Source organism: Gavia stellata, chromosome 28 (genome assembly GCF_030936135.1).
Source record: "Gavia stellata isolate bGavSte3 chromosome 28, bGavSte3.hap2, whole genome shotgun sequence".
Classification (NCBI taxonomy): Eukaryota; Metazoa; Chordata; class Aves; order Gaviiformes; family Gaviidae; genus Gavia; species Gavia stellata.
In genome coordinates, this window is record NC_082621.1 from 2,484,314 (window position 1) to 2,508,975 (window position 24,662).

At 52.3% G+C, this 24,662-nt stretch overlaps 1 protein-coding gene across 1 annotated transcript in view; it reads right to left on the reverse strand.

Annotated features, from left to right (window-relative positions):
- The window catches only part of SKAP1 (src kinase associated phosphoprotein 1), a 158,756-nt gene that overhangs the window by 26,058 nt on the left and 108,036 nt on the right, over positions 1 to 24,662 (reverse strand). Inside the window, exons 5-8 of the mRNA XM_059830560.1 lie at positions 4,117 to 4,197; positions 3,125 to 3,208; positions 1,501 to 1,625; positions 689 to 752 (exon numbers count right to left, since the gene is read on the reverse strand). Coding sequence (XP_059686543.1) covers positions 689 to 752; positions 1,501 to 1,625; positions 3,125 to 3,208; positions 4,117 to 4,197 — 354 coding nt within the window. The remainder of the gene's footprint in view (positions 1 to 688; positions 753 to 1,500; positions 1,626 to 3,124; positions 3,209 to 4,116; positions 4,198 to 24,662) is intronic.

Below are 24,662 nucleotides of genomic sequence, written 5' to 3' on the forward strand. Positions count from 1 at the left end.
CTGTGCTCACTATGGACCTTGCCAAGAGTGAACTGTCCCCTTGCTTGGCCCATGAGCACCTGGTGTGAAGAAAATGAGATGGAAGCTGAGAACAGGCTAAAACAAAGGAAAAGCCCAAGAAAGGATGGCAAATGCCAGAGAACAAAGCCAAATTCAACAAGTGCCTCAAGGAACTGAGCCTGACCCCATTCCTGGGCAGCTGCCTGTGGTTTCCAGAGGGTTTCCACAAGCAGGGCTGGAGTCTTGTCTCAGTATTGCTGGTCTCAAACTGGAGCAACTCCAGTGGAGCCAAACCCCATCCTCCATCAGCCAAGGACAGAACAGCAGATCTGCAACCCCAGCAGTGAGGAGCGAGTCCCACCCTTTTCTTGTCCTACTCGGTGACACTGGCAGCCTTTGAGAGATCACACAACTCTATCCTCTAAAAGCAGCCAAAAGCTCTCGAGTTGAAACCAAATGCCTGTGGGCCCCAAACAACCACTTCTTTTGAACCACCTGCTTGAAAGAGCAAAGCCCCAGAATCTCTCTTTTTTGCTAACAGGGGGTGCTGGGACCCCAGCAAGGTCCTGGCAATGAGCGCAAACCCACCCGTTGCTGGAGGGAGCAGCCCAAGCCGGGTGGGAAGATGCTGCTGGGATCTGCCCAAACAAACAGGGCACGCTGGCTCGGGCCAAGCTGCCAAACTCACCCTTCAGGAGGAACTGGATCTGATCCACCCAGTCTTCGGCCTCTGCTGGGCTTGGGGCTGTGAACTGGAGAGAGGTTCACCTGTTATTGTGCTGGTTCTTGTATGTAGGAAGAGGAAAAAGATTTGCACCTAGAACAGGGGATGGAGATCCTGGATGTGGCATTCTGTGACTTTGGGAAAGCCATTTCACTTCTTTATCTCCCTATTCTAAACGGGGAAACAGAAGCGGAACAAAGCTAGACTATCCCAGAGGAAGGCTGTCAAGCCTAATTCATTAAAATAATTCAGATGAAAACCACAATCCCCACTGAATATACTATACTGACTCTGAACCAAGACTCTACGTCCAAAATCTCCCTGAAGCTCAGGAAGGCTCTCATGCACACTTTGTGGATTGGGCCAGGTTTTTCATTACACCAGTTTTTAGGCTCCCACCTGGACGCTCAACAAACTGAAGGTTTAAATTTAACCTGGCTCTGAATTGCTTATTTAAAATTGGGCTTCCCAAACCCAATCCTCTACTGCTTCTACCCCGTGTTCTCACTTAACCCTTGTGCCCCGCAAGCGCAAAGAGAGCCCAGGATGACTCTTGTGCCAAGGGAAAGTCCATGCTGAGATGACCTGCAAGAAGGAGAAGCATTGGTGCCTTCTGCAGTGCCTTTTGGTTTGTTTTACCAGGGGGGTTGGAGATTCACAGCCTCCCTGACCCGGCAGGTCCTGCCTGCACCTCTGCCCCCCGACCCAGGACCACGTGCTTTTGTGCCCAGTACTCAAACCAGTACAGAAGGTCCATTTCTTCCCCCAGTTCCTACCTCGTAGGTGCGTTTGCCAGGGCAGATTAACTCGAAACAGCATCTTTTTCGAGAGTCTTTGCGCAGATGAAAAGCCAGCCGGGCACTATAGCGCTCGATCGCGAAGTTGCCTTTAGGTTGCTTGCCTGGAAGAAGAGAAACATGCTAAATCTGGAGTTTGCATTTATTTTTGTCAAGCTCGCAGTACTGCTGGGTGGTGCAGATGTCTGTTGCCCTCATAGGGAAACCGAGGTACACCACGCGTCAGTGAGAAACGGCCAGAAAAAACCCCATTCAGTCTAAGCATGCCCACCCCCAGGAAATCCAAAGGGAATATTATAAAATCTTCATAAAGACACAGGAAAGAGGATGCCCTTTTAAGCCTCAAGAGATCACAAACAGCCAGCAGAAGGTTGCCAGGGTCAGAAGGCTGCACGAGATGAGCCGGTTGTAATGAAGCAGAGACCACTGTGTGCTTGGGGAAATATGATACCAATGATTATTCTGCTGGTAAGGAATTAACGGGCTGGCGTACAGGAAGAAATACTTAGTGGGGCCTTTGAGAATTGGCCTACGGATCTTGCCGATGCACATGCACGGCTGGTGTCAGCCAGGGTGGAGAGAGGGAACTTCACTGCAGTCATCTGAGGCGTCTTTATTTACCCCAGCTCATTATTTTCTTATGAATCTTCTTGAGGAAGCATGGAAGTACGATTCAGGCAGTTGCTCTTCACCTTTTTTTGATTTGCAGATCCTTAGAAAACTTCCAGGGATGAGGTCAAGCCCTATATAAGGATTTCAGTCCATCGATAAGAGGTTTGCTTTACTCTGTTGTCTTCTGGAGACCATTTGGAAGCTGACAACTGCTTGTCCCCCACAGAAACAACCAAATATCAACCCTTGGCTTCAACATCTACCTCTGCTAGCAGCTTGTTGGGAAAGCCGGAGCAGCTCATACCCCTGCACATACCCTGCCAGGGTGAGAGGCATTGGGAGGTTTCACAAAAGTGCTCAGGATCCTCAGACAAAGGATGTGGAAGAGGGACGAAGACCCGGCTTCATCCCCACGACCCACTGGAGTTTAATCCTGTCCTAGATGCAGACCGGTCAATGTAAACCAAGGATGTACGTGTGTATTTTGTAAGCCATTAGGATGCCATGTTTCTGGATGGGTGGAACAGAGTAAGGCCATATATCTAATCATGCCAAACTCTGTTGGAGATATTAGCTGTCTGTTTATATGTACCTGATGGAGCATGACTGCAAAATATTTATATACACTGACACACGGATTATATACAGTCACTTAGGGGGTTGAAGCCCAGCTGATGGCTAATGGAAAACATTTTATTTACACACAGCTCTGCTCCTGTGTCTCTCTTCTCTTGTTCCATGCCTATAAAGGTGTTGGGGGGGGGGGGGAATAAAAAAATGCCAGAGCAAGCTGAGACCTACCTTTCTAGGAGAACCTGCATGTTATGCCTTGATAGGGAATTACAACCTTCCCGTGGTACATGCTTTTCTCTTGTCAGATATCAGCCTGTCCTTCAGCAAGAGCTCTCCCATCCTCTTTTCCAGCCCTGTCCATGCCCTCAGCGACCACCCACAGTTTGGGGACCGGAGGCAGGTATAGCTCATCACTTACTTTTCTCATTGGCGTAGTAGTAAAAGGTCCTTCTGTTGAGGACACACCACCGCTTCTGCCACTCTGACCCAAAAAAGCTGTGCTCTAGGAGGAAAAGGACAGTAAAAGAGTAAAAAAATATTAATTTCTATTCTTTCATTGTATGTTTCAGATGAATACTTAGGGGGAAAAAAAGATTTTTTTTTTCCTAATAAATCCTGCAGATTTCTGGCACAAAATTCAGGCAAGCGAACTTAGATACAAAACCTCATCCCAGTAAGGGAGAAGCAGCCTGTCCTACCAGGCTGGAGCCTCTGAAAGCCTTCCCCAGCTCTCCAGGCAGGCTGGGCTGGGCTGCTGTGACCCTTAGTCCTGCTAACTGGGAAGGAACACAGCTTTGGGTTAAACCTCCCTAATTGAGGTTTAAGCAAATGTCTTTTACTCTGTAATTGGAGCAAGCTAAAACATGCCCAGGGCCAGTTATACAGCTCAGCTGATGGCCATGAGGAAAAAAGGGCTGTTCTTGCCTCATACCACCTGTCATACAGTAAATAAATCAAGATAAAATCTGAGTGATGAGGAAATAATTTGTAGCTTTCACAAGAGTCAGTAAAATCAAGATAAACCTGAGGCTGACTCACAGTCCTTATCTCAACTTGCTAATGTGTGTGATGCTACAAACTACCTTGTCTTCACCGGGATTTTATCCTCATTAGGTATTGCTCGTTAGAAGGGCACATCTTGCCTTAGAGGACTGGGCTGCTGCTGCTTAATTCAATTTCTAGGGTTTAATCTTTCTGCAGTTTGATGATCTGCAAAAGAGAATAAATAAAGGCAGTGCCCTCCCTGTGTGTATGATGCCTAAGAAAAGTCTGACAGATTCTGCATGTGCCCACAGATAAATCTGCAGAAAAGATGTATTTTCCTGCTTGTTCTTCATGTGAAAATGTGCATTTTCGGTAATTCTGAGGTGACGTCCCCAAACCTCTTATGATGTACCTGTCAGACCTTACCTCGGGACCTCTTCTCCAGGTATCCTTGCTTCAAAATGTTCCCTGTGTCTTGAACAGGCTTCGGTGTGATTTCTTCCAATCCTACAGAGAGCAAAGCAAAGCTTTGGGATTTCCCATTGGCACAACCCCTCAGCACAACGTTTTCAGCCCCTTTCTCTGCAGAAGAGGCTTGGGAAGGCAGATCAGCAGCTGGAGGTGAAAATCATGGTCTATCGCGATCTCACCAGCTATTCCCAACCCTGGCTGCAGGCTCCCAGAAGAAGTCCTCAAGGAAACCAGGACCACAGTTCACACAGCTACAGAGACCCGTTCCTCAGCGGGCTGAGGCTGCTGCTGCTCCAGGGGCTGATGCTCAGCCCTTCACCCCCCAGCCAAGGCTCTCTGGCTCCCCGGGAGCCTTTGGCAGCAGCCAGGATCTGGTCAGGTTTACGGACTTGGAAAACACGATGCCCTTGTCCCATGTCTGGTCTAACTCAGACCACGGCACCTCACCCCGGGCTGGTGGCCGGACCCTGCGGCCGCGGAGGAGCTCCGGCGCTCACTGGATGAGATGACGGCCACATCTCATCCCCAAAACCGTCAGGGTCAGGATGTCCCCAGGCTGAGAAGGTCTCCCCCTCCTCTCCTGCCATCATAACTTGTACTAAAACACAATAAAAAATGACTAGCTAAATGTCACTAATCACCTCCCCAGTGCCCAGCCTCGGCAGCGTTTTCAGCATGAGTAACTTCCCAGGTCACAAGAGCTTCTCTTGTTTTCTTAGCATGTCTCGCTAACACCCAGCTCTCAGCCCGATCCATCCCCCCTGTCACCTCCCTCACTCGCGGGCTATTTTCATTTTTGCGTTTTACAGTTTGCGAACTCTGGGCTCGCTATCAATCCTCCGCAAACGGGTCTCGGGGCGAACGGCAGACGCAAAGACATGCAAAGTTCGGGTTGGTGGAATGGCTCCCCTGTGTCTGACTCTGTTGGCTGGACACCGGATCCTTCAAAGACCAAATCCTTGGCTTGTGCAAAGCTGCCGAGACAATTCAGACTGGGGGAAGGCTGGGATGCTATGGGATTGTCCCTCTGCAATGCCTGGAGGACATGGACAGCCCCTTCCCGCACGGAGAAATCTCATTTCTCCCCAGCACCTGCCCGGCACAAACGTGCTCAGGCTTTTCTCTAGCAATGCCGAGCATCTGACTTGTAAAACGGCACATCGCCTTCTCAAATCCGAGCCCCGACCCCTTTTGCTAATGCAAATCTGAATGTCATTTTATGGGACATTTATAATTATGAAAATGGGACGGTGCTGCCGGATGCACAGGGAGACCCTGCGAGTATGAATATTACATTAATGTGCCCAACGCCAGCTCGCTGATCCCGCTGGCAGGAGCATAAAAAATGCTTGAGTGAAACTTTTATTTAGACGTTAAGAATCCAGGCCCCAGCGGGGTGACGGAGGCAGCCCCGGCGAGATCCCATCAGCGCGAGCGCTCGAATTGAGTTACCCAGGGGGGAAGGCAGGAGCTGTGAGTGCTGCTTCGCTTATTTAATTTCATTTACTTTCAGTACATTATCAGCATGGGGCTTCCCTCTGCCCCCGTTCCCCCAAGAAAACAGGCTGTGGAAATCGCCGGCGTGCAGGATGCTGCTGTCGCTTGAGCCAAGGCAGGGACGTGTCCGGCCATCCTGGTCCTCCTCGGGATGTGCTTTCTGCTCTTTCCTCAGTTGCCAAGAGAGATTTTGGGGAGTGCAAGGACCTTTCAGACACCAGAAAGAGCAACCGAAGCCGGGAAGCAGCACGGATGCGATGGGAGCCAGCCACAACCTCTTCCAGCCCCGCATCTTCTCTCTTCGCCCATCATTTCTGAGTGCTTGCCTGTAAGCAGGCAGGACCCCTGGGATAGCTACTGCCTTCTCAGTTGTGCTTTGCCCTATTTGAGATCAATTTTCCATGTAAGCAGATCCCACGTTTCAGGTTATTTGTGGCCCTGGGTCCCAGGATCTGCCAGGCTGGCAGCTCCCCAGGGCCGGGACACCTCTGCGGCATCGCCTCCGAAACACCCTGAGGAGCCCAAATTTCTCCTGCTCTGCAAAAGACACCGTGCCTCAGTTTCCCAGCAGGAAAACCCGAATGAAAGGAGACTCCCTTCTTAAATACTCAGTGGCTGCTCAGACAAACTAATACAATTAAGGAGGGGTTGCGAGGGCTGATTTGATTGCACAGGGCTCTGGAAATTTTAAGTTTTACAGAATATGACATGAAGATGGCAGCTGTAACCTGTGTGTTGCATGCAGCCTCTCTAATGCAGCCCTGCTAATGCAGAGCTGGGAAGATTAAATCTGTGCAAGGTGGGTGAGCGCGGGGGACGCTGCGCTCAGGGCTCTGCCTGGCTGCAGACGGGGCTGGGGCTACGTGGGGTGTCCCTGTCCCTCCCCACACCCCAGCCTGCCCCTAACGACAAGCCAGATGGCTTTTGCTAGCAACAAATGGCTAAATTAACCTGCAAAGACAGTCCCTGGGTTTTTTTATTTCTTCAAACCATCCTAATGGACACCCAGAAGATCCGGAGAGGCTAGGTGGGAGCCCAGCCCCAGGAGCTCTCCGGTCTCTACGGGCAGAGGGTTTATTTGCTTGGATGGTCCCGTCAGAGCCCAGATGCCTCTGCCCCAGGGCCACGCCACCTGCAGGTAAACCACAGCTCACCACATCTTCTAGGACTCCAAGGGATGGAAAAGCCAGACTGTCGCCTGGTCATCTGTTCCAACCACTATTGGCCGTTCACCATTTATAAAAACAGAGAAAGAAAAGGCCTTAAATTCATCTAAGAGAGACACATCTGTGCTCCCCCAGACACACGGCCCCTCTCCGGTCGCCCCCGGCACGGCGTGGCAGGACTGCGGCTGTTTGGATGGTCTCAGTGGTCCCTTCCACCCTGACATCTCCCCCAGCCCACCCTTTGCCCAGCAGACAGCCGGTACCGGCAGCGCTCCCCGGTGTCACCCGCACCTCAAGCTCCTCGTGGCCTCTCCTCCATCCTCTGCAGCCTCTCAAGCCTGGCTCCCGAGGGAGCTGCTCATCCCCAAGGATTTTCCCGCAGCTGGACTTCCCGATCCACAGGACACATAGCTTCATCTGGAGCCTCCCGCAGAAGGGCTGCATGTTGGCAGCACCGGGAATAGCTCTGTGCCGTAATCCTGGAGACCACTTTTCTGCAGAGGGTACAACGCTGTAGCATTTCAGGAGTGGGAGAAAACTGGGGCCAGAGACCCACGCCCACGGCGGCAGGAGCAGACACCAGCTAATTCCCTTCCCCTCCTTATCGCACCTCAATCTTTGCTGTGATTTGCATCCCCCAGGTGCTGCCGAAGGATGCTCTCAGCCTCAACGGCTTCACTCCTGCATCCGGCTGAACCCAGGTCACCCACCGAACCTCTGGCTTTGCCGAGCAAACGGCATCTTTTGGGCAGAGTTTCCAGGAGTTTGGCTGCCGAGCGCCGTGACCGTTCCACCCCGTCCTCGCCATGTCCTCGAGGACCTCTGGATTCCAGCTCTCGCCCCTTTGGTCTCTGAGTCATGCACACCAGCTGCACAAAATGTCACAGTAGCTGCAGCCAAACATGCCCGGGGGCCGCGTCCGTGCCCACGCTGTCACATCAACCGACTGTTCAAAGGGATGAAGCACGGAGGCACGACGGTTACAGCTAATTCCCCATCCTCCAGCTTATTCACCAGGCTCAAATGTGCCAAGAGCAGATTCTGCTCCTGGGGACTTCGCAGGGAACACCCAAATATATTTCAAGCCAGAGCACAATTGGCTGCGATTTCCCAAAGCCCTCTGTGGTGGCTGCGCTCTTTTTCCATTGAAGCTAATGAGAAAAAAACAATCAGAAAGAGACAAACAACCCCTCCCGCTGCCTTCAAAGCGAGCCGAACTCGAGAAATGCTGAAAGCTTTTGGAAATCTCACCTGCTACCAAGGTCTGCCACGGCAAACGGGTCCAGGACGTGGCTGCTGGGGCTAGCGGCACTGATGGCCACTGCCGAGCAGCATTTGTGGGTCTGTGCAAAGACAAGTTTCTCACACGCAAAAACAAGGAGCTGTTTGTAAGCCACGCTCCTTTCGGTCTCTGACGGGAGAATAATGCTTCCCGTATTTAAACCATTACCTTTTTCCAAGATCAAGAAGATCTTGAAAGCAACTCCGCTTTCTCACGTCATGATCCACGCGGGTACAGATCCCTCCCGCAAATCCTCTTCCCGGGAACCATTAATCAAAGTTACCAGCCAGATCTACCCCACGGTCCAGCCCCTTGGGGGGACAGGAGGGAGCTTGGCCCCTTGGCTCCCAGCTCCGGCTGATGGAGGCTGGATACATCGGGCACAGCTGGGCAGAACCTTTTCAGTGCCATGCAGATGCTGCAGCCCGGTGAAGCAGCCAGCAACGGGCACGGACCGATGTCCCGACCAAACGGAGCAGGAGGAGAAAGGCCGTCGGGGGAGGCGAGCCACCGTCCATCGGCGTGGTCCCCCTGGTCCCTGCCTCCTCGTCCCCCTGCTCCAGGTCACAGCGCATCTCCTCGGTGGCTCCCAGGCCCTCGGTGCCCCTCGGACACGCTTGCCTCCGTGCCTCGGGAACGTTGCCGAACCTTTCAGCGCCTTGGAAACGGCTGGGGATCATTTATAATGACGGGAACGAAATGAGCAACTATTTCAAAGAAAATGGGGAACTAAACAATTGTCAACATGGATCACATGAAATAGATCTTGTGCCAGACTAATTTTATTGCATTTTTTCGAGCAGGAAAATAAGAAAGTAGATGAAGAAAAGGCAAGGCACGGCAGAGAAGATTTATTCGGGCTTCAACTTGACTTTTCAGAAGAGGCTAGTAAGCAAAATTCAGAGTGTAGGCATCCACCCCAGGATAACTATCTAGATTGAAAGCCAGTCAGCAAGCAGGAGGCAGTTAAAAATCAATGGCAACAAATCATCGAGAGGAAATTATCAACTGAAATATCCCTGTGTTCAGCTTCAGAATCAGTTGTCCTCTGGCTCAGGAGCCCTCAGATCCTACAAGGCATCTCAACCCAAAAAGCCCATCCAAAAACTGCAGCTAAACCCAGAGCTTCCTTCGGGACAGGCGGGGAATTGCTAAATGCTCTCTTGTAGCAGCCAGTACAGACCAGTATTGAAGGCAGGAACCAAGATTAACTGGTCCCAGGCAGCGGCGGAGGCTTTTGACAAGTGCTGACAGTCAGGAGCGAATGCAAAATCCATGGAAGTCGCTCAAGAAAACCGCAATTCTCACCTGGGGTTGATCGGTGCCTAATTAACTGCGTTGTCCCTAAAGTCCTCGTTGGACCACAATTAATGACCGAACACAAACGGGACAGACAGATGGACCTTTGTTAGACGCCGAGTTAGTGTTGGATTCATTGTTGTTTTTTCAGAGGAGTCCACAACTGTGGTTTTTATGATTGATAAGCAAATAAGAGAAGAGAGAGTCGATGGCAAACAGTTGACTGTAGATTGGGCTGGGATTTAGCCTGAGAGGGTGGAAAAAAGCCTCCAACTTTTAATGGTGTTTTTTTTTAATTCTGCCTGGAAAATTTAACAGCAAGTTTGAAGTTAAACCAACTTTGCCAAAGGAAAAGCAAAAAAAAAAAAAAGAAAATTCAAAGAGGAGGCAGAACCTTTGGCCCAAAAGTTTCCTTCCAAATCACTAAGTCTATAATTGCAAAATAAAAAACACTAAATCTCAATATCTATTTGCACAGCTCATTAGCCAAGGGCTCACACTCAGCAAAGAGGGAGGGGAAAAAAACCCCTTTGGCACCAAGTGGATTTGGGGAGTTGCCATGGAAACCGGCCCTTCGCAGCCGCATCTCCCGAATCCCTGCTCAGATGGGTCTGTCTGTCCACCCGTCCGCCCATCCACAGGCTTCCCCAGGATGCAATTTTTTAAAGTCCTCTAAAAAAAAAAGGAAGCGTAATGTATGAAATATATAAATATATAATCTGTGTAACTCATTCCCCTGTTATTTCTCTCCCCCAAACATAACATTATGTCAGACATTCGACCTGCTGTGCTACCGGGACAACATGATTTACAATGTGAAAAGGGAAAACCTAAATCATCACGTAATGAAAACATTAAAGTTAATGCATCACAAGTGAGGAATTTATTACCATTAACTCCAATAAACAGTTATAAACCACCCGTCCTTTCCTGTCCACGCGCAGGGACACAGGCGCGGGGACTTCATTAAGCTCAACTTTCTTTTCTTCTTCACTAGACCGCTCATGTGTGCTCCAACCGGCCACCATTTATTGTTAACTGGACTGGCTCATTTTCCGGGGACTGGCGAAGGTTTGAAGGCCTCATCCATTTCCTTCCACGGGTGGCTCGGCGCAGACAGATGGAATAAGAAAGTTCACGAGACGTGCAGCTCGATGAGTTTATTTAAACGCCGCTGAAATATATGCTTTGACAAAAGCCAACCCTCGCCCTGGCCCTGTACATCGTTACTCAAAGAGGCTGATGGATAAGTAATAACATATGGGCACGCTGTGCGGTTACACCGGACACCAGCTTACCTCAGGGTGCACTTGGCCAAATATTTGCTTCTCACTGATGTTACACCACCACCTTGGAAACCTAAGCCTGACATCTGAAGCCTTATCGAAATCCTCCCCGGCGCGGGGCAGCACGGCGGGGCTGGCTGGTCCCTGCGTGGGACCGTCTCTCCCCGTCCCCCTTTGCCCCGTGGCGGGTTTCAGGAGGGGTCCCTGGGGGGGGTTTCGGGGATGGGAGCCGTGGGGATGCAATAACAGGCACCACCATCCAGTTATTAACTACTGCCTCAATCCTGAGCTCTTTGCATAAAAAAACCACTGGCTTCAACAGGAGCTGCAGGTCCGATCCATTAACTGCGCTGATGGGTTCGTTATTGCAGGGCTGCCAACGAGGACTTTAATGAAAACGTGCTTTTCCCACAGCGCGCAAACGAGACCCGCTCCCCCGTGCCCCAGTACTTGCAGCGGGGCAGCGCCCGGGCGCTTGAGCCTCGAGCCAGGACCCCACCGCAGCTGTACGAGCAAAGAGATGGTCCCTGCGATGACCGGTGCTGCACGTGTCCCCTCGTTGCGTGTTCAGGGAGGGCTTTAGCGATGCTATTCCTCTCCTCCGGGGTGAGCTAAAAACAAAGCAGTGGGAGAGCGGGGACGGGACATGGCACTGGAGGGACCTTGGAGCAGGAGAGGCAGCCCTGCCGCTGCGTGCTCAAGCTGGAATCCTTCTCCTCCCTGCCGCTCCCCGAGGGAAGGCACCGGTGGTTATCAATGCAGGGTGCAGCTAAGCAAGGTTTGCTCCTTCTGCCAGAGGGAAGGTTGCTCATCTGTTCTCTGGCTTCATTAAACACCCACTTGTGGAGCTATCAGGACCGAATACAGAGGTCCAAGGGATCTGCAACATCCATTTCTCCTATTTCCCAACAGAAGCAAATTTCCTACCAAGGAGTTTCCCACTGGAAATATTTCACCATCTTGAATTTTCTCTGGAGTTTTGGACAATCGTCATGTCCACCCTGTACTGTGGGAGGACCTCAGTCCAGCTGTGAGCACGGTAGTTCGGGTCCAACCCCAGAAATCTCTCTTGGCCCTTCTCCCCAAATGGGCACCTGGAAGGGCTCAGCCGCTCTGCAGAGGTGTCACAAAGCTGTGGCACCTCCAGAAGACACCAAGTACAGCATGCCTTGTCCCTCCCGTGTCCTCCAAGAACCAGGTCCCTCCATGTCTTTCATCCATGAGCCTTCCTGCCAGGAACAAATGATGAAGACGAACGGAACCAGAGAAACAGCCAAGAGACGGGAAGGCCAAGAAGAAGGGACCCAAGCAGCAAACGCAAACTCTCGGTGACCACAGTAGCATCTCAGGCCACTGGGACGTCTGCTTGGGCTCCGAGCGGGATACTGGCTTTGAGGGGCCGAACCACATCATGTTTCGGCATCCTGCTGTACCTCCCCGCCATGCTCTGCCACCCAGCATCGTCACACCGTGCCCGAGAGCCGCTCGACCTGAGCCCCTCGCCGCAGCCACAAATCAGTGCAGGAAAATTCCCAAAGGGCAGACGTGATTTTAATTTCCAGGGTCTCGGCAAGGCTGCGAAGACACCTGTTGGGTAAAGATCATCTTCCAGCCTTTTATACCTATAAAAATTCTGCACCACGTAATCGTCAGCCTTGACACAAACGATTCCTATAGATCACTGCGGAAAATCGAGAGGATTTAAGGAGAGAGGAGGGTTAGGAAAAAGTAAAACAAACGACATGCAATTTTTCAAGCGGAAACAATGGCAATATGAAGATATATAGGTGTCAGCCATTCTGTAGGAGGCAGGAGGCTGTGCTCTTTTACCTCTTACAGTGTCACTCTCATGACCTCTACCATTTGAAATGCTTTGATTCCACCTTGCCCAAGGGATCTCTGAGCGCCGGGGAAGAGATGAGGAATGCCCGCGCCTGACCTCACCTCCACATTGTCTAACGACTGACGGCATAAATCAGTTTTTCCCCTCCGCAGACCCGAGTGTCAAGAACCCATGTGAGAAGGCTGGAAATATTAAATGATTTCCCTGAGGGTTTTCATTGTTACTTGGTTTCTCTCCTGTAACTGTAGAGCTGTGTTTCACATGAAGAACAACTTTCCCTTGAGACCTCAATTTGTGTATAAAATGAACGGGAAGGGATGGGGAAGAGGGATGCTGGCAGCCAGCATCCACCTGGGAGGGGAGCAGGAGGGACACGATGAAATCCATAGCCCAAACTTGCTGTGCTCGTCCTTCCTGGCCTCACGCAAACCAAAAACGGTGCAAGTACGGTAGAGATATGAAGAAGAGGTCAGCGAGGCCGCTCCTGTAAGGGGTAAGAAAGACAGGAGCCATCCTGTTGCTGGGGACAAGGTGAGTGAGCAAATGCCAGAGAAAGAATAAAACCAGCCAAGCGTTCTTGGCATACCTCAGCCTGTTACCGCCTCGGGAAGACGCCCAGCTCGCAGGATAAAGAGGCATCACAGACCTCACGGAGGGTACTGGAAGCTGCAGCCAGCCCCGATGCTGGGGATGCATCTGCACGTGATAGAGAAGCAGAGCCGACGCGCCGCATGGGGAATGCACAAGCGAGCTGCTGCAGCCTGGGCCATCCCCTACGGGCGTTTTTCTGTTTCTCTAACCCTGACACTAACATGCTGCCACATTCTCCCTAGCCGTTGAATACCAGGTCAGGCAGAGCCATTTTGCTGCCTCCTCCTGAATTCGGAATATTCAGTTCCTGATGTCACAGAATCACTAAGGTTGGAAAAGACCTGTAAGACCATCAAGTCCAACCACCAACCCAACCCCACCATGCCCACTAAACCATGTCCCGCAGTGCCACGTCCACATGTTCCTTGAACACTTCCAGTGATGGTGACTCCACCACCTCCCTGGGCAGCTCATTCCAGTGCTTCACCACTCTCTCAGTAAAGACATTTTTCCTAATATCCAGCCAAAACCTCCCCTGTCGCAACTTGAGGCCATTTCCTCTTGTCCTGTCGCTAATCACTTGGGAGAAGAGACCAACACCCACCTCACCACAACCCCCTTTCAGGCAGTTGTAGAGAGCGATGAGGTCTCCCCTCAGCCTCCTCTTCTCCAGACTGAACACCCCCAGCTCCCTCAGCCGCTCCTCATCAGACTTGTGCTCCAGACCCCTCACCAGCTCCGTCGCCCTTCTCTGGACACGCTCCAGCACCTCAAGGTCCTTCTTGTCGTGAGGGGTCCAAAACCGAACACAGCATTCGAGGTGCGGCCTCACCAGCGCCGAGTACAGGGGCACGATCCCCTCCCTGCTCCCACTGGCCACACCATTTCTGACACAGGCCAGGATGCCGGTGGCCACCTTGGCCACCTGGGCACACTGCTGGCTCATCTTCAGCCGGCTGTCAACCAACACCCCCAGGTCCTTTTCCACCGGGCAGAAAACTGGTAGGAGCTATTCCCTGAATAGGAATGGATTTATTTCTCCCAGGCACTAGCCAGCCTGGTAACACCCCCGTAAACAGCCCCTTCCTCGGCCAAACGCTCGGTCCCAAGAGCTGGAAATGGCAGAGAGAGGTTTTAAGAGAAACCCAGGCTAAGAGCGGGGCAGGCAACAGGATCTGGAGGCAGGAGCAGGTACCAGCAAGGGACTGGCAGACGACTGACGGCAACCAAGTTCTGAGTCACAGGTTGGGGTCTGCACACCCAGACCGGGCAGCAGAACAGCTTAGACGCGCTCCTGAGCCTGCCTGCGACGGGCGTCCCTGCCCGATCCTGCCCGGCTGGGAGGGACTGGGGGCAGCCGGCTGCGCCAACCGGGGGTACTTTGGTGAGCTGAGCCACGTTGGCTGGTTTTAGTCTGGCTTTCACGTCCACAGCAAGCTAAGATGCTAACAAGAAGTCTTGGGGAATTGGATTAGCTTACTTTAGGCATATTTAACCAAGTTTTTTGCAGCATTGCTCTAGAAAGCAGGCAGCCCACCTTTACCTGCCCACTGATGCCGAAAGCATCATTAGCTGCTACTTCCACAGCCTTCCCAAGCCTAAAACCCCACCGTAGCGCTAAGTGGGATCATTATTCCATCATTCAAACCCAACATCACTCTTTAAAAACAAATTTTGCAGGTAATTAGTCCTAACTGCTATTTTGCAATTTAGCCACTGGTTTGTCTCATCTCCAAAGCCGGTCGAGGCACCTTGGCGGTCGGTTCCTCGGCAAAACCTCCCCGGCACCGCTGCCCTTGCACCTCCACGCCGCGCTGCCGGACCGCGCTGGTGACGTCCCTCGGTGTCGGGAAGCGCCGCGGTGGCCCCACGGGCACAGACCCCCCTGCAAACACCATTCACTAACGGGTGTGATGGCTGTGGGTTAGGACTGCATCCAATGAAACCAAAGGCAAACCAAACCCCTGAGCTCCCTGGCACGGTTTAAAGGGCCAAGTGTGATGCTGGAAATCGCTGTCTCATCTGTGCGACTCCTGCAATGATGAGGAAGGTCCTTGCCAGGGCTCGAGGCAGCGAGTGGGAGGAAGCCGCCCTTCCTATATCTATTAAACTCTTACATTTCAAACAAGTCGCCTGGTTCTCCCACTTCCCTTTCATCTAGGCTCAAGTCTATTTTTTCCTTGCTTCCTACTTCTGAGTAATTGTTAGAAAAGTAAAATCAACAGGTCGTAAAATGATAAAAGCACGTTCTCTGGTAAATCCTCCCCTTGGGCTCACTTCTCCTCTCGTTTTACACTGATAAAATGCCCCTGCCTTCCCTGGAGCCCTCTTGATTTACATCACATACCTTGGATTACGAAAGAAACGTTGATTTTCTGATATCAACACAACATGAATCTAGACACACCCAGCCTAGCTCTGCTAGTCAAATAAATCAGGAGCAGAGCCAGGAATAGCTTATATACGAGTAATAGAGCTTCAACTACACCATACTGATACGGTGAGAGCAATCCAACCTCCTTAATGTAGATAGTTATATCCAAATAAAGGTGCTTTATGTCAGTATAAATTATTCTCTTCCCATTTAGGGATGCCTTTCTACAAAATGAATGTGCTAGAGCAACTGCCAATCTGGATACAGATATATTGTTTAGAAAAAAACAAAACCACTGGCAAACCCTCAGTGAAAAGCGAGCCGGCACTGACGGCTCCTTCTCCTGGACCCGACACCTCGGGGTCTCCCTGGTCCCTCGGGACACGGTGCTGTGCCGCTCCGGCTCCCTTCCATGCAGATCCGGTGGGGATCTGCAGAAGGCAGCAGGTTTGGGGTTTTTTCCCTCAAACCTGCTGCTTTTTCTAACGCATCACCCCCCAGTCTGAGCGGGTCAGGACCCCCCTTGCAAGGAGGCACCGAGTGCTTCGCACGACGGGAGTGCAACCGAGAGGAGATGGGGACGGGGACACCTTAGGGAGCCACCACCAGATGGGAGAGATGATCTCCAGAGCTGCCAAATGAATTTCAGACCATATTTAACCTCGGGATTATTTCTGCACAAATTTGACTCGGCCAAGGCAATCTGTACTGACAGAAGGCTTTGTACTACATGCTTCTGTTCGGTCCTAAGTGCCTTACACTGGTTTTTAGTCTCTTGTCTGTCCACAGCCACAATTAAACACACGTGTAGATGAGGAGTAGGACCAGGAATGGGGGCCTGATGCAGGACACAAGATAGGTGGAGCGGGAGCCAGATGGGACCACGTTCCCTCCGCAGCATCCCAGGAGCCGGAGCTGGGACTGCTAGGACTGAGGAACCCCTCCCTGAGAAAGAGCTTTGGACCAGATGCTCTGGCTTTTTGTCTGAGGGTTTTTTTATAAGATGCAAACTCTGCAAAATTGAAAGAGCTTGAGAAACTTCCAAGCGCCTCCTTGTCTCCATCGGAGAGCGGGGCTTTGGGAGCCGGGCTGTATTCCCACCCCTAAGCCAGCCATCTACGTTAGCAGCCCAGCCTGGGATCCATCTGCAGACCTCTCGGCTAATTCTCTCGGCTCTCTTCCGCAATCGGGGCGGGGGGAGAAATAGGCTGTTTCTCCCCACGGAGTACAAAGAGTGCCTGGGGTGCGTAGCCAGAGGCAGGTGATGGGCGTAATTCCTGCCCCCAATTCCCCCTTGCCATTCCCAAGACTGAACTCAACTTCATCGCTCCCGGTGCAAGTCCGGGAGGAGACGGAACAAGAGCACGGGGAGCGTCTGGAGCTCATTAGAGGATCCTGCTTTGCGCTGGTCTGGGACAAAGATGTTTCCTTTTAAAGCCTCGGGCTCCTGCGGGCAGGAGCCCAAGTGATGAAAGAAGCTTTCTGGGTGGCGGCGGTCCCAGCAGAGATGCAGGAACCGGAGCCCTGGGTGGGTTGATTTAACTCAAAGTGATTTAAATCGTCAATTTTCATGATGATTTAAATCATCGAGCAAGACATCTTGATTGAAATCATCCATTTTAATGTTGTTTTGCATTTGTACTTTTTATTCACTTTCTTAAGGAAAGCTGGTAACCATTAAAACATTGATAAAAGTTCGCTTTTACGGTAAATTTAACATTTCTCTTAGCTAACCGGCAGAGCACACTATTTCTATGCAAAAATATTTCGGTCATTATGTAGCTTAACAAACATTTATTTGGGTACTTAAATTTTGTATTATGTCACAAAATGGTGAAAGATGTGGTTTTTAGGAAGCGATTATTAACTTTTATTCACAGCTAATGTTAAACACTACATGGCCTGAGACTGAAATTCAAATAAAAATATACAAAAGCAATGTTTTGAATTTTATTGGTAAAATAAATTTACTTTTAATTTGATGGATATATGAGGGGGAAAAAAATTAAACCCCATGAAATTTAAAGCTGATTTATTTAACAAAGGAAGTATTATCAGTAGTGATGAGATGCGGTTTAAGGCTCCTGGTTATCACATCCTTCCAGTTGGCAGATCTCATCCTCCCAAACTTTGTCTCCCTCTTCTAAATTTTGAACAAAACCAGAGGTTGCCTTTCTCAGCCTTCCAGTTTCTGGCTCTGCACGAGAATGTGAACTAAGCTGCTGCAGTATATCAAAATAAAGAAAATATTCTCCCTGCGCCTCCGTGCTGTTAAGTCTGGCTTAGGACCTTTCAGAAATCCTGGGACGAGCGGCACTCTCCTGGGTCCAGGGACTTGCTTAAGGCTTCGGCAACCAACAACTTTTGGGGTTTTGTATTTTTAAGACTTAACAATTCTTTTAAAGCTTCATTTTTCAAGAAATTATTTGTGGACTTTTAAACTACACCCGTCCGAACTCACTCTTCGATGGCCTTGCGAAAAAGCCCGCAGCGCCCGGCGAGGCTCGGGGTGGCTCAGCACCCAGGGCTGGGCAGGGCTGACTTCCCGGGGGAGCATCCCGCAGCCACGGCCCCTCGGCACCGCTCACGCCGGATCCAGCCCCTGGCACAGCCACGGGCTGAGCCGGAGACCCCCAGATCCCAAAGATGGAGCACCGCCTCCCTTCGCCCTCCCCAAGCTGCAAGCGTCGGGCCAGCGAAGAGCCGGGGCTTGTTGCAGCCAGCGTAACCCAGGATTTCACACCTCATTTTTCCCAGCCCGGCACCGTTATTCCAGCAACTTCCACCTCCTGACCGCTCTGTTTTAACCCCCCCCTTTGCATTTCCCGCTCCCCAACTCTTTCCGGGGTCTGGCACCCCGAGGCGAGGCTGACACGAGTAAATCTGGTGTCTGTGAGTCCTCCCAGGCTCCCACCTCCCGCGGTCCCGGCTTGGCTGGGCATGGAGCCATGCGGGAATTGGGAAATGGGGAAGCGTCCCCGCGAGCCGCGGCTCTCTCCGGCGGAGGAAGAGCGCTCTGCCTGCGCTGCCGTGGGAGGAGGATGCTCAAGGCTCCGGTGTTGGGTGATACGGGGCAATTAGATTAAAGTATCTTCCATTAGTGAAGAGTGAGAGTTTGCTAAGTGTGGTATCTGTTAGCCCAGAGTCATAACAAACCCACAGATAAATGAAGTGCCAGTTACCTCCTTCAAAAAAAAAAAACAACCCAGCAAAAAAGAGCAAGCTGCTTCCTCTTGGAGCTCTTGGCTCCCGAGTCCCATGCCTAAAATTCAAGTATCAGCGTGGTCCATCCCTGCAAACCAATTTCTAGAAAACTGGAGTATTTAATAAAAAATTAAGGATGTGTGTTAAAGGGAAACAGCTGGGAAATGGTAAAAGTGGGACGAATTTTTAGGAAGCTCCGAATCGCAATGGTAATGCATCGCAGGCGGGAAGGGCAGGGGTGTCTGCTGCTACGGGAGCTGGGCATCGCCGTGCCGGGGACCGGGGGATGCAGCAGCCCTGCGCAGCCTCCACCCCAGTTTAGACAACTTTCTGCAGGACACGAGGGAAATCACTGGAAAGAGATAGTTGTTCCACGCAAAATTCATTAGACCACGCCATCTCTCATCTGTCAACTAATTTGACTGAAATTTATACGCCGCTTTGCTCGTACCGGTCCAGCTCAGCAGTGGCGTGAGTCGCTCTGTCCCCGCGGTGAGCCCTGCTCCATCCTCCAGCCCCTCCACCGAGCCCCGTCCCCCTCCAGCCCGCACAGCCGGGGGACCCGAGGAACCCCCCGAAACAGCACCCAGGCAGAGGCACGAGGGCCGGGAGCACGCAGGGAGCAGCGGGAATGTCAGCGCTGCACAGCCTTCCCCTTGCAAGACCATGCCAAGAGCAGGAGCTGGGGCCGGCCTCGGGCTGCACTTATTTTCCCATTTTGGGCACTTGGGATTGCAAAGCAGTCCCCCGAGGCATGACCCCGCAGCGGGGACGTGGCAAGCCCTGCTCGGCAAAGCGGGGCTGCCGGCCGTGCCGCCGGGCGATGGGGATGCTGGAGGCAACAAATCTGGGGCACTTCTCTGCAATGGGGCAAAACAGGGGGGAAATTTAGCGTTTCTTGCACTTTACATCAGCGACAGTGCACAGAGCCGGGGAACAGACCGAGGGCTCTGTGCCGAGCTGGTTACACGCTCTCCTTAAACCTCCAGCCATCCCGGCACGTCAGGCAGAGCCGAGCGCGGCAGCATCACCCCGCTGCCCTGAGCATCCGGGCGGGAAGCGGAGATGAAACTTGGCCACTGCTTTTCCTTGTTCCAGATAAGAAAATCATTTGTCACCGTGGGGCGGGGTGGGTGTCGGGGTGGGGAGGGGGGGTGTGGGCTTTTATCGGGAAAGTGTCAGTCTGTCCACACGACCTGGAGAACAAATGTCTGTTTTATCACCCGCCCAACAAAACCCGCCGAACACCTGCAGCAGGCGTGTGCCCCGGCCGCTCTCGCCCCGCCGCCGCGGAGGGAGAAAGTCACAGTGATGGATTTGCCCATCTTAATTAATGTAAACAAACAAAAGAGGAACATCAAATAATGCCCTTGACAGCCTGAAAACGGAGCTGGGAGAGCAGAGCGCGCTTTATAAAAGAAGGCCTTTTGATGTGCAGGCCACAGGATCAAGGTTTGTAAATAGCAGCAGCTCCGTATCGCGGCTTATCCAAATATTTTCATTTCCCATCACAAGCTGAGAGCCAGGGGTTGATGGTTTTGTACTCTTCAACTTTCAGCTTTCACCCTGCAGCCCCGGAGCGAGCAAGCCGAAGAGGGCGGCGGGGGGTCACCCGCTCCCCAGCCCTCCCGGCTGCGCCGTGCTCCCTAATCTCCCCATGGAAAAGAGCCCAGCGCTGATGTGGGGCTCCTGGGAGACCCAGCCCGCAGACGCTCTCCCCGGCACGGCCGTCTGCCCAGGGGATGCTGAGCCTCGCCAGCAGACCCAGTTGGCCGCAGCCTTCAGCGGTCCCATCCTCTTCTCCCTCCAGACACAAGCGGAGGAACGGATCTGAGGGTTAGGGCGGTTCACGAGCTGAACATGAATCAATGGTGTCACACCAGGGGGACGAAGCATCACCCGGCGATGTATAAACAGGATTAGCATTGCTGAGACATGTGAAGAAATCCTTCTCCTCCGCTCGGCTCTGGGCAGGACCCCGGACCCCGGACCCCGGTGGGGCTCATCCTGCCCGGCCACCCTTTCTCCTTGTCCCTGCCGGGCACCGCAATGGGGTCTCTGCAGGGAAAGGAGACACATGCCAACCCCGAGGGCTGCTGCAGGAGTAGGGCAGTCCTGGGCAATACCCTCGATTTTGGGGAGCAGAGAGGGGGTTATCGCTGCGGGTGCCAGACAGAGGGGGAAGCCCACGTTTAGTCCTGAGCAGCAACGACACGAAAATTAGGGAGAAAAGGAAGGGAGGAAAAAAAAGCTTTACACCATAAATATCCTGTGAATTCCCGTCTTGACATCAGGGTTACATTTCGGGTCTTTAAAAACACATACGACTAAAATCAAGTGCTTCCATCAGCTTCTCTGGCATATTTACGGTCTCCGGGAAGGGCTCCCAGACAGAAATCCCACTTTGACTTATAAAGGACCCGGCAAAGGTCAGTGCAGGGATGGACAGGGGTGAAGTGCTTCTCTCCTGCGACCGCAGGGCGGGGGGAGCCCAACCTGGAGGCTCGGGGTGCCGCCCACCTCCCCCGGCCCGGGTACCCGGGGGATGCTGGAGGGCGGGGGGGCCCGGGGGGCGGGCAGGGCGGGGGGAGAAGGGGCTGCGGGCGGAGGGACCGTGTCGTTCCGGGGCTTCGCCACAAGGCAGCAGCAGAAGCCCAGGATTGAAGCCAGGAGCCGAGCGCATCCTGGTCCAGCCCCGGCCCGGGGACAGCAGCGCTGGGCCCCACTGGGGGCAAGGGGGGGGCAAAGGGGGGACCCCCCCCCCCCCACCCGGTTTGCCCTCCCCAAAGAGGGGCTGTGCGGATCCCCCCCACTAAGCAGGGGGGTCCCCCCCACTGGGGGCAAGGGGGGGACCCCCCCACCACCACCCGGTTTGCCCTCCCCAAAGAGGGGCTGTGCGGATCCCCCCCACTAAGCAGGGGGGTCCCCCCCACTGGGGGCAAGGGGGGGACCCCCCCCCACCACCCGGTTTGCCCTCCCCAAAGAGGGGCTGTGCGGATCCCCCCCACTAAGCAGGGACCCCAGCACCCCGCCCCTGAGGAGCCCCGGTCCCTGGGGTGCCCCCGCTGCTGCGGGCCATGTCCAGGAGCACAAAGCAGGCTGGAAGATGGGGGGGCTGGAAAAATAATTTTCAGAGACCTTGGTCCCAACCCTGGAGCTTTTTATCCTAAAAAGCCTGGAGAGGAGGGGACTGGCGAGGAAATATCCTCGGGCAGAGCCGAAGAGGTACTAAAACAAGACCTGGGGGGAAAACCGGGCTCTCCCAGCTCCCAGTCTGGTGTCCTACAGGTCAGACTGGCCAAGTCCGACCTCTCCCAGCCTCCCACATCCCTTCAACCCACCCTCAGCCCAGCCCGGGGGATGCGGGACGGCTGGCAGGGCGCTGGCAGGGGTGGCAGGCGGCCCCCCGCCCCGTCCCACCGGGGCTCAGGGGGCTGCGGTAACCCCCGGCGGGTCGGTAATGGCACACTTTGCTGCAGCGTTCGGAGTAGCTGAACCTTCATGCCCCCGTTTCTGCTCGTGACGGGGATGCCAAGACGAGCAGATGGCCCAGCACGCTCCTGCCCTTCCCCTCTCCTGACTTCATCGCTTTTCTTCTGCAGACTTTTCTAAAAAGTGCTGAATGCGGCACAGCTTCACTGTAATTATTTATCCAAAGGTGGGGGATGAGAGAAACACACTATGATTAAAAAAATTATTGGTAAAAGGAGATAAAACAAAGTATTGATCCTGTTGGCTGTATCCCACCTCTGGAAATATAAGAAAGTGACAGGGCTGTATAAAGAATGCCAGGTCCAAAAAAGAAGCTGCTTCTTATTACATCTCAGATCCCCACCAAGTGATAAATCTAGGATGCTATAGATCAGGAGTTTATTATAAAAAGCACCCAATGTGGTTAATCAGATGTGTCCTTGGCTACAAATCCAGGCTGGCTCGGGGGCTCAGGACCCAGGGGTGACATTCGGACCTCAACCCAACCTCCAGCACCCCACTGGGTAAAGCCTCCCATTAAGGATTTGGCACCAACCACATGTAACCTGCACCATGAAAATGGGGAGAAAAAGGCAAATTTTCAGTGCCAGTTCTGCACCCCTTTAATACTAAGCCTTAAAATTCCTGCCTGGCAGAGGGGAAGCTGAGGAATAGCAGGGCTGGGCTCTGCAATCCCAATTCCCGGCATAGAGACAGGGCTGAAATGTTTAGGCAAAGGTGAGAGAGACACTGAGACCCTTGAAACGTCTCTCATCAAATCAAAACACTGAGCTTAATGGCTCTGGCTACCTCGGAGACCAATAAAAGCCCCAAAACCGGTTATGAGACTGTGATCTGAGGTTAGAGGAAACCTGGCAGAGTGCTGACTGATTGGAGAGTTATTGGAAATAAATAAAAAGGTTGCATTAAACCTAACGGAAGGTCACAGCGCGAGCGTATCTCATGGAAGGTGACTGCCCTCATTACCCATACCGGGGTACCCCCCTGCACCTTGGGGATGGTGCTGGTGGTTTCAAGTCTCTTTGTGGAAAAGAGATTTATATAAAACGGATTATTGTTATTTTTGCAGTGGAGGAACAGCGTATTCATCAGGCCGCTCTGCCTTCCCCCGCTTTCGGTTCCTTCACTTGAGGCACCTGCAACCGACCCCCTTTTCCAGCCCTGAATTTGTTCAGGGATTTAAAAATAAAATTAAAAAAGGCAAATAACAGCCTTCGGGGGGGAACGCAGCGGCGCCGGTCAGATCTTCCCCACCAGGACCTGCCTCCAACCGCCCCTTACCCTGCCTGACCCGGCTGGGCAGCATCACTCCCTCTTCGCTCTATCTCGGGGGCATGCGGAGCCTTTAGCACCGGCATTTCTGCTGACCCTAAAATTCAAGAGGACTTAGGCTGTATCCTCCTGAAACCTATCTGAGGTAAGATGCAAAGGGCTTATCTCCACAGGAGATACCTTATCTCTTACGATGTGAGCACTCATGTTTTTAGCCTCCTTTGAAAACCCCGGCTTTCTAAATCCAGGAGGAAAGCCAGACAGGGCAGACGATGGAGGCACTAAAACAAATTGAACCTCCAAAAATATAAGCACGGAGCAAAAAGGGCTCACATAACTTCATACGCCACCATGTTATTCATGTAACTTCATATGCCACCACCCTGCATTTCTCCTTTGACACTCCTGTAAATTTTCAGCTTTTCTTTAGACCTTTGCCCAAAAGGTACCAAGTTCTCGTAGGAAAAACATTAAAAATAAATTTTGCCCAGCGGAGTCGAACTGGAAGCTCCTGACACCTCAACTCCCAACAACTAGGGGCTGCGGCAAGCTTGATAATTTGCCCCAGAATCTATAAATCTGAAAACTACAAGATATATTAACTCTGTAACCTCGGTCCTTCTAACCCCAAGAGAGCTCTCCCACGGGAATGAAGCATCTTTTCATCTTTACAGCATGTAACTGCGCTGGGACGGGTTCCCTGCAAACTTTCTCCTCCAGGAAGGGAGATGGGGTGTGTTCCTCCATCCCCGAGGACCCTCTCGGCATTGAGGGGAGGGAGAGGAACATCATGAAGAATTTGTAACCGTGCATGTAGAGATGACATTTATAGGGCTCTCAAATTGGAAACTGTACATTTTATTGCACTCTCTGTCAAAAAATGCAGTTCCATCAGAGGCGAGAACGACAAGGGAAACAACCAATCAATATCTGGGCCTCTAATATCTGGACTGAAAAAAATCATTATCCTGTTACTTTTATTATGGCGTTATGCTTGAAATATGATAGTTTAAGGTTGTTTCCATTACCTCGACAATTTTTAAAGGGTGTTTCCCTCCCCTCCGCCTCTGCCTCAACTCCCTTTGGGCTGAAAATCAGAGCAGGTCACTCGAGAGGGGGATACGCAGGTCCTGGCTCCCCCCAGCCCCGGGGTGGGCTTGTTGGGAGCCCCATAGATCTCAACCACCTCCAGAGA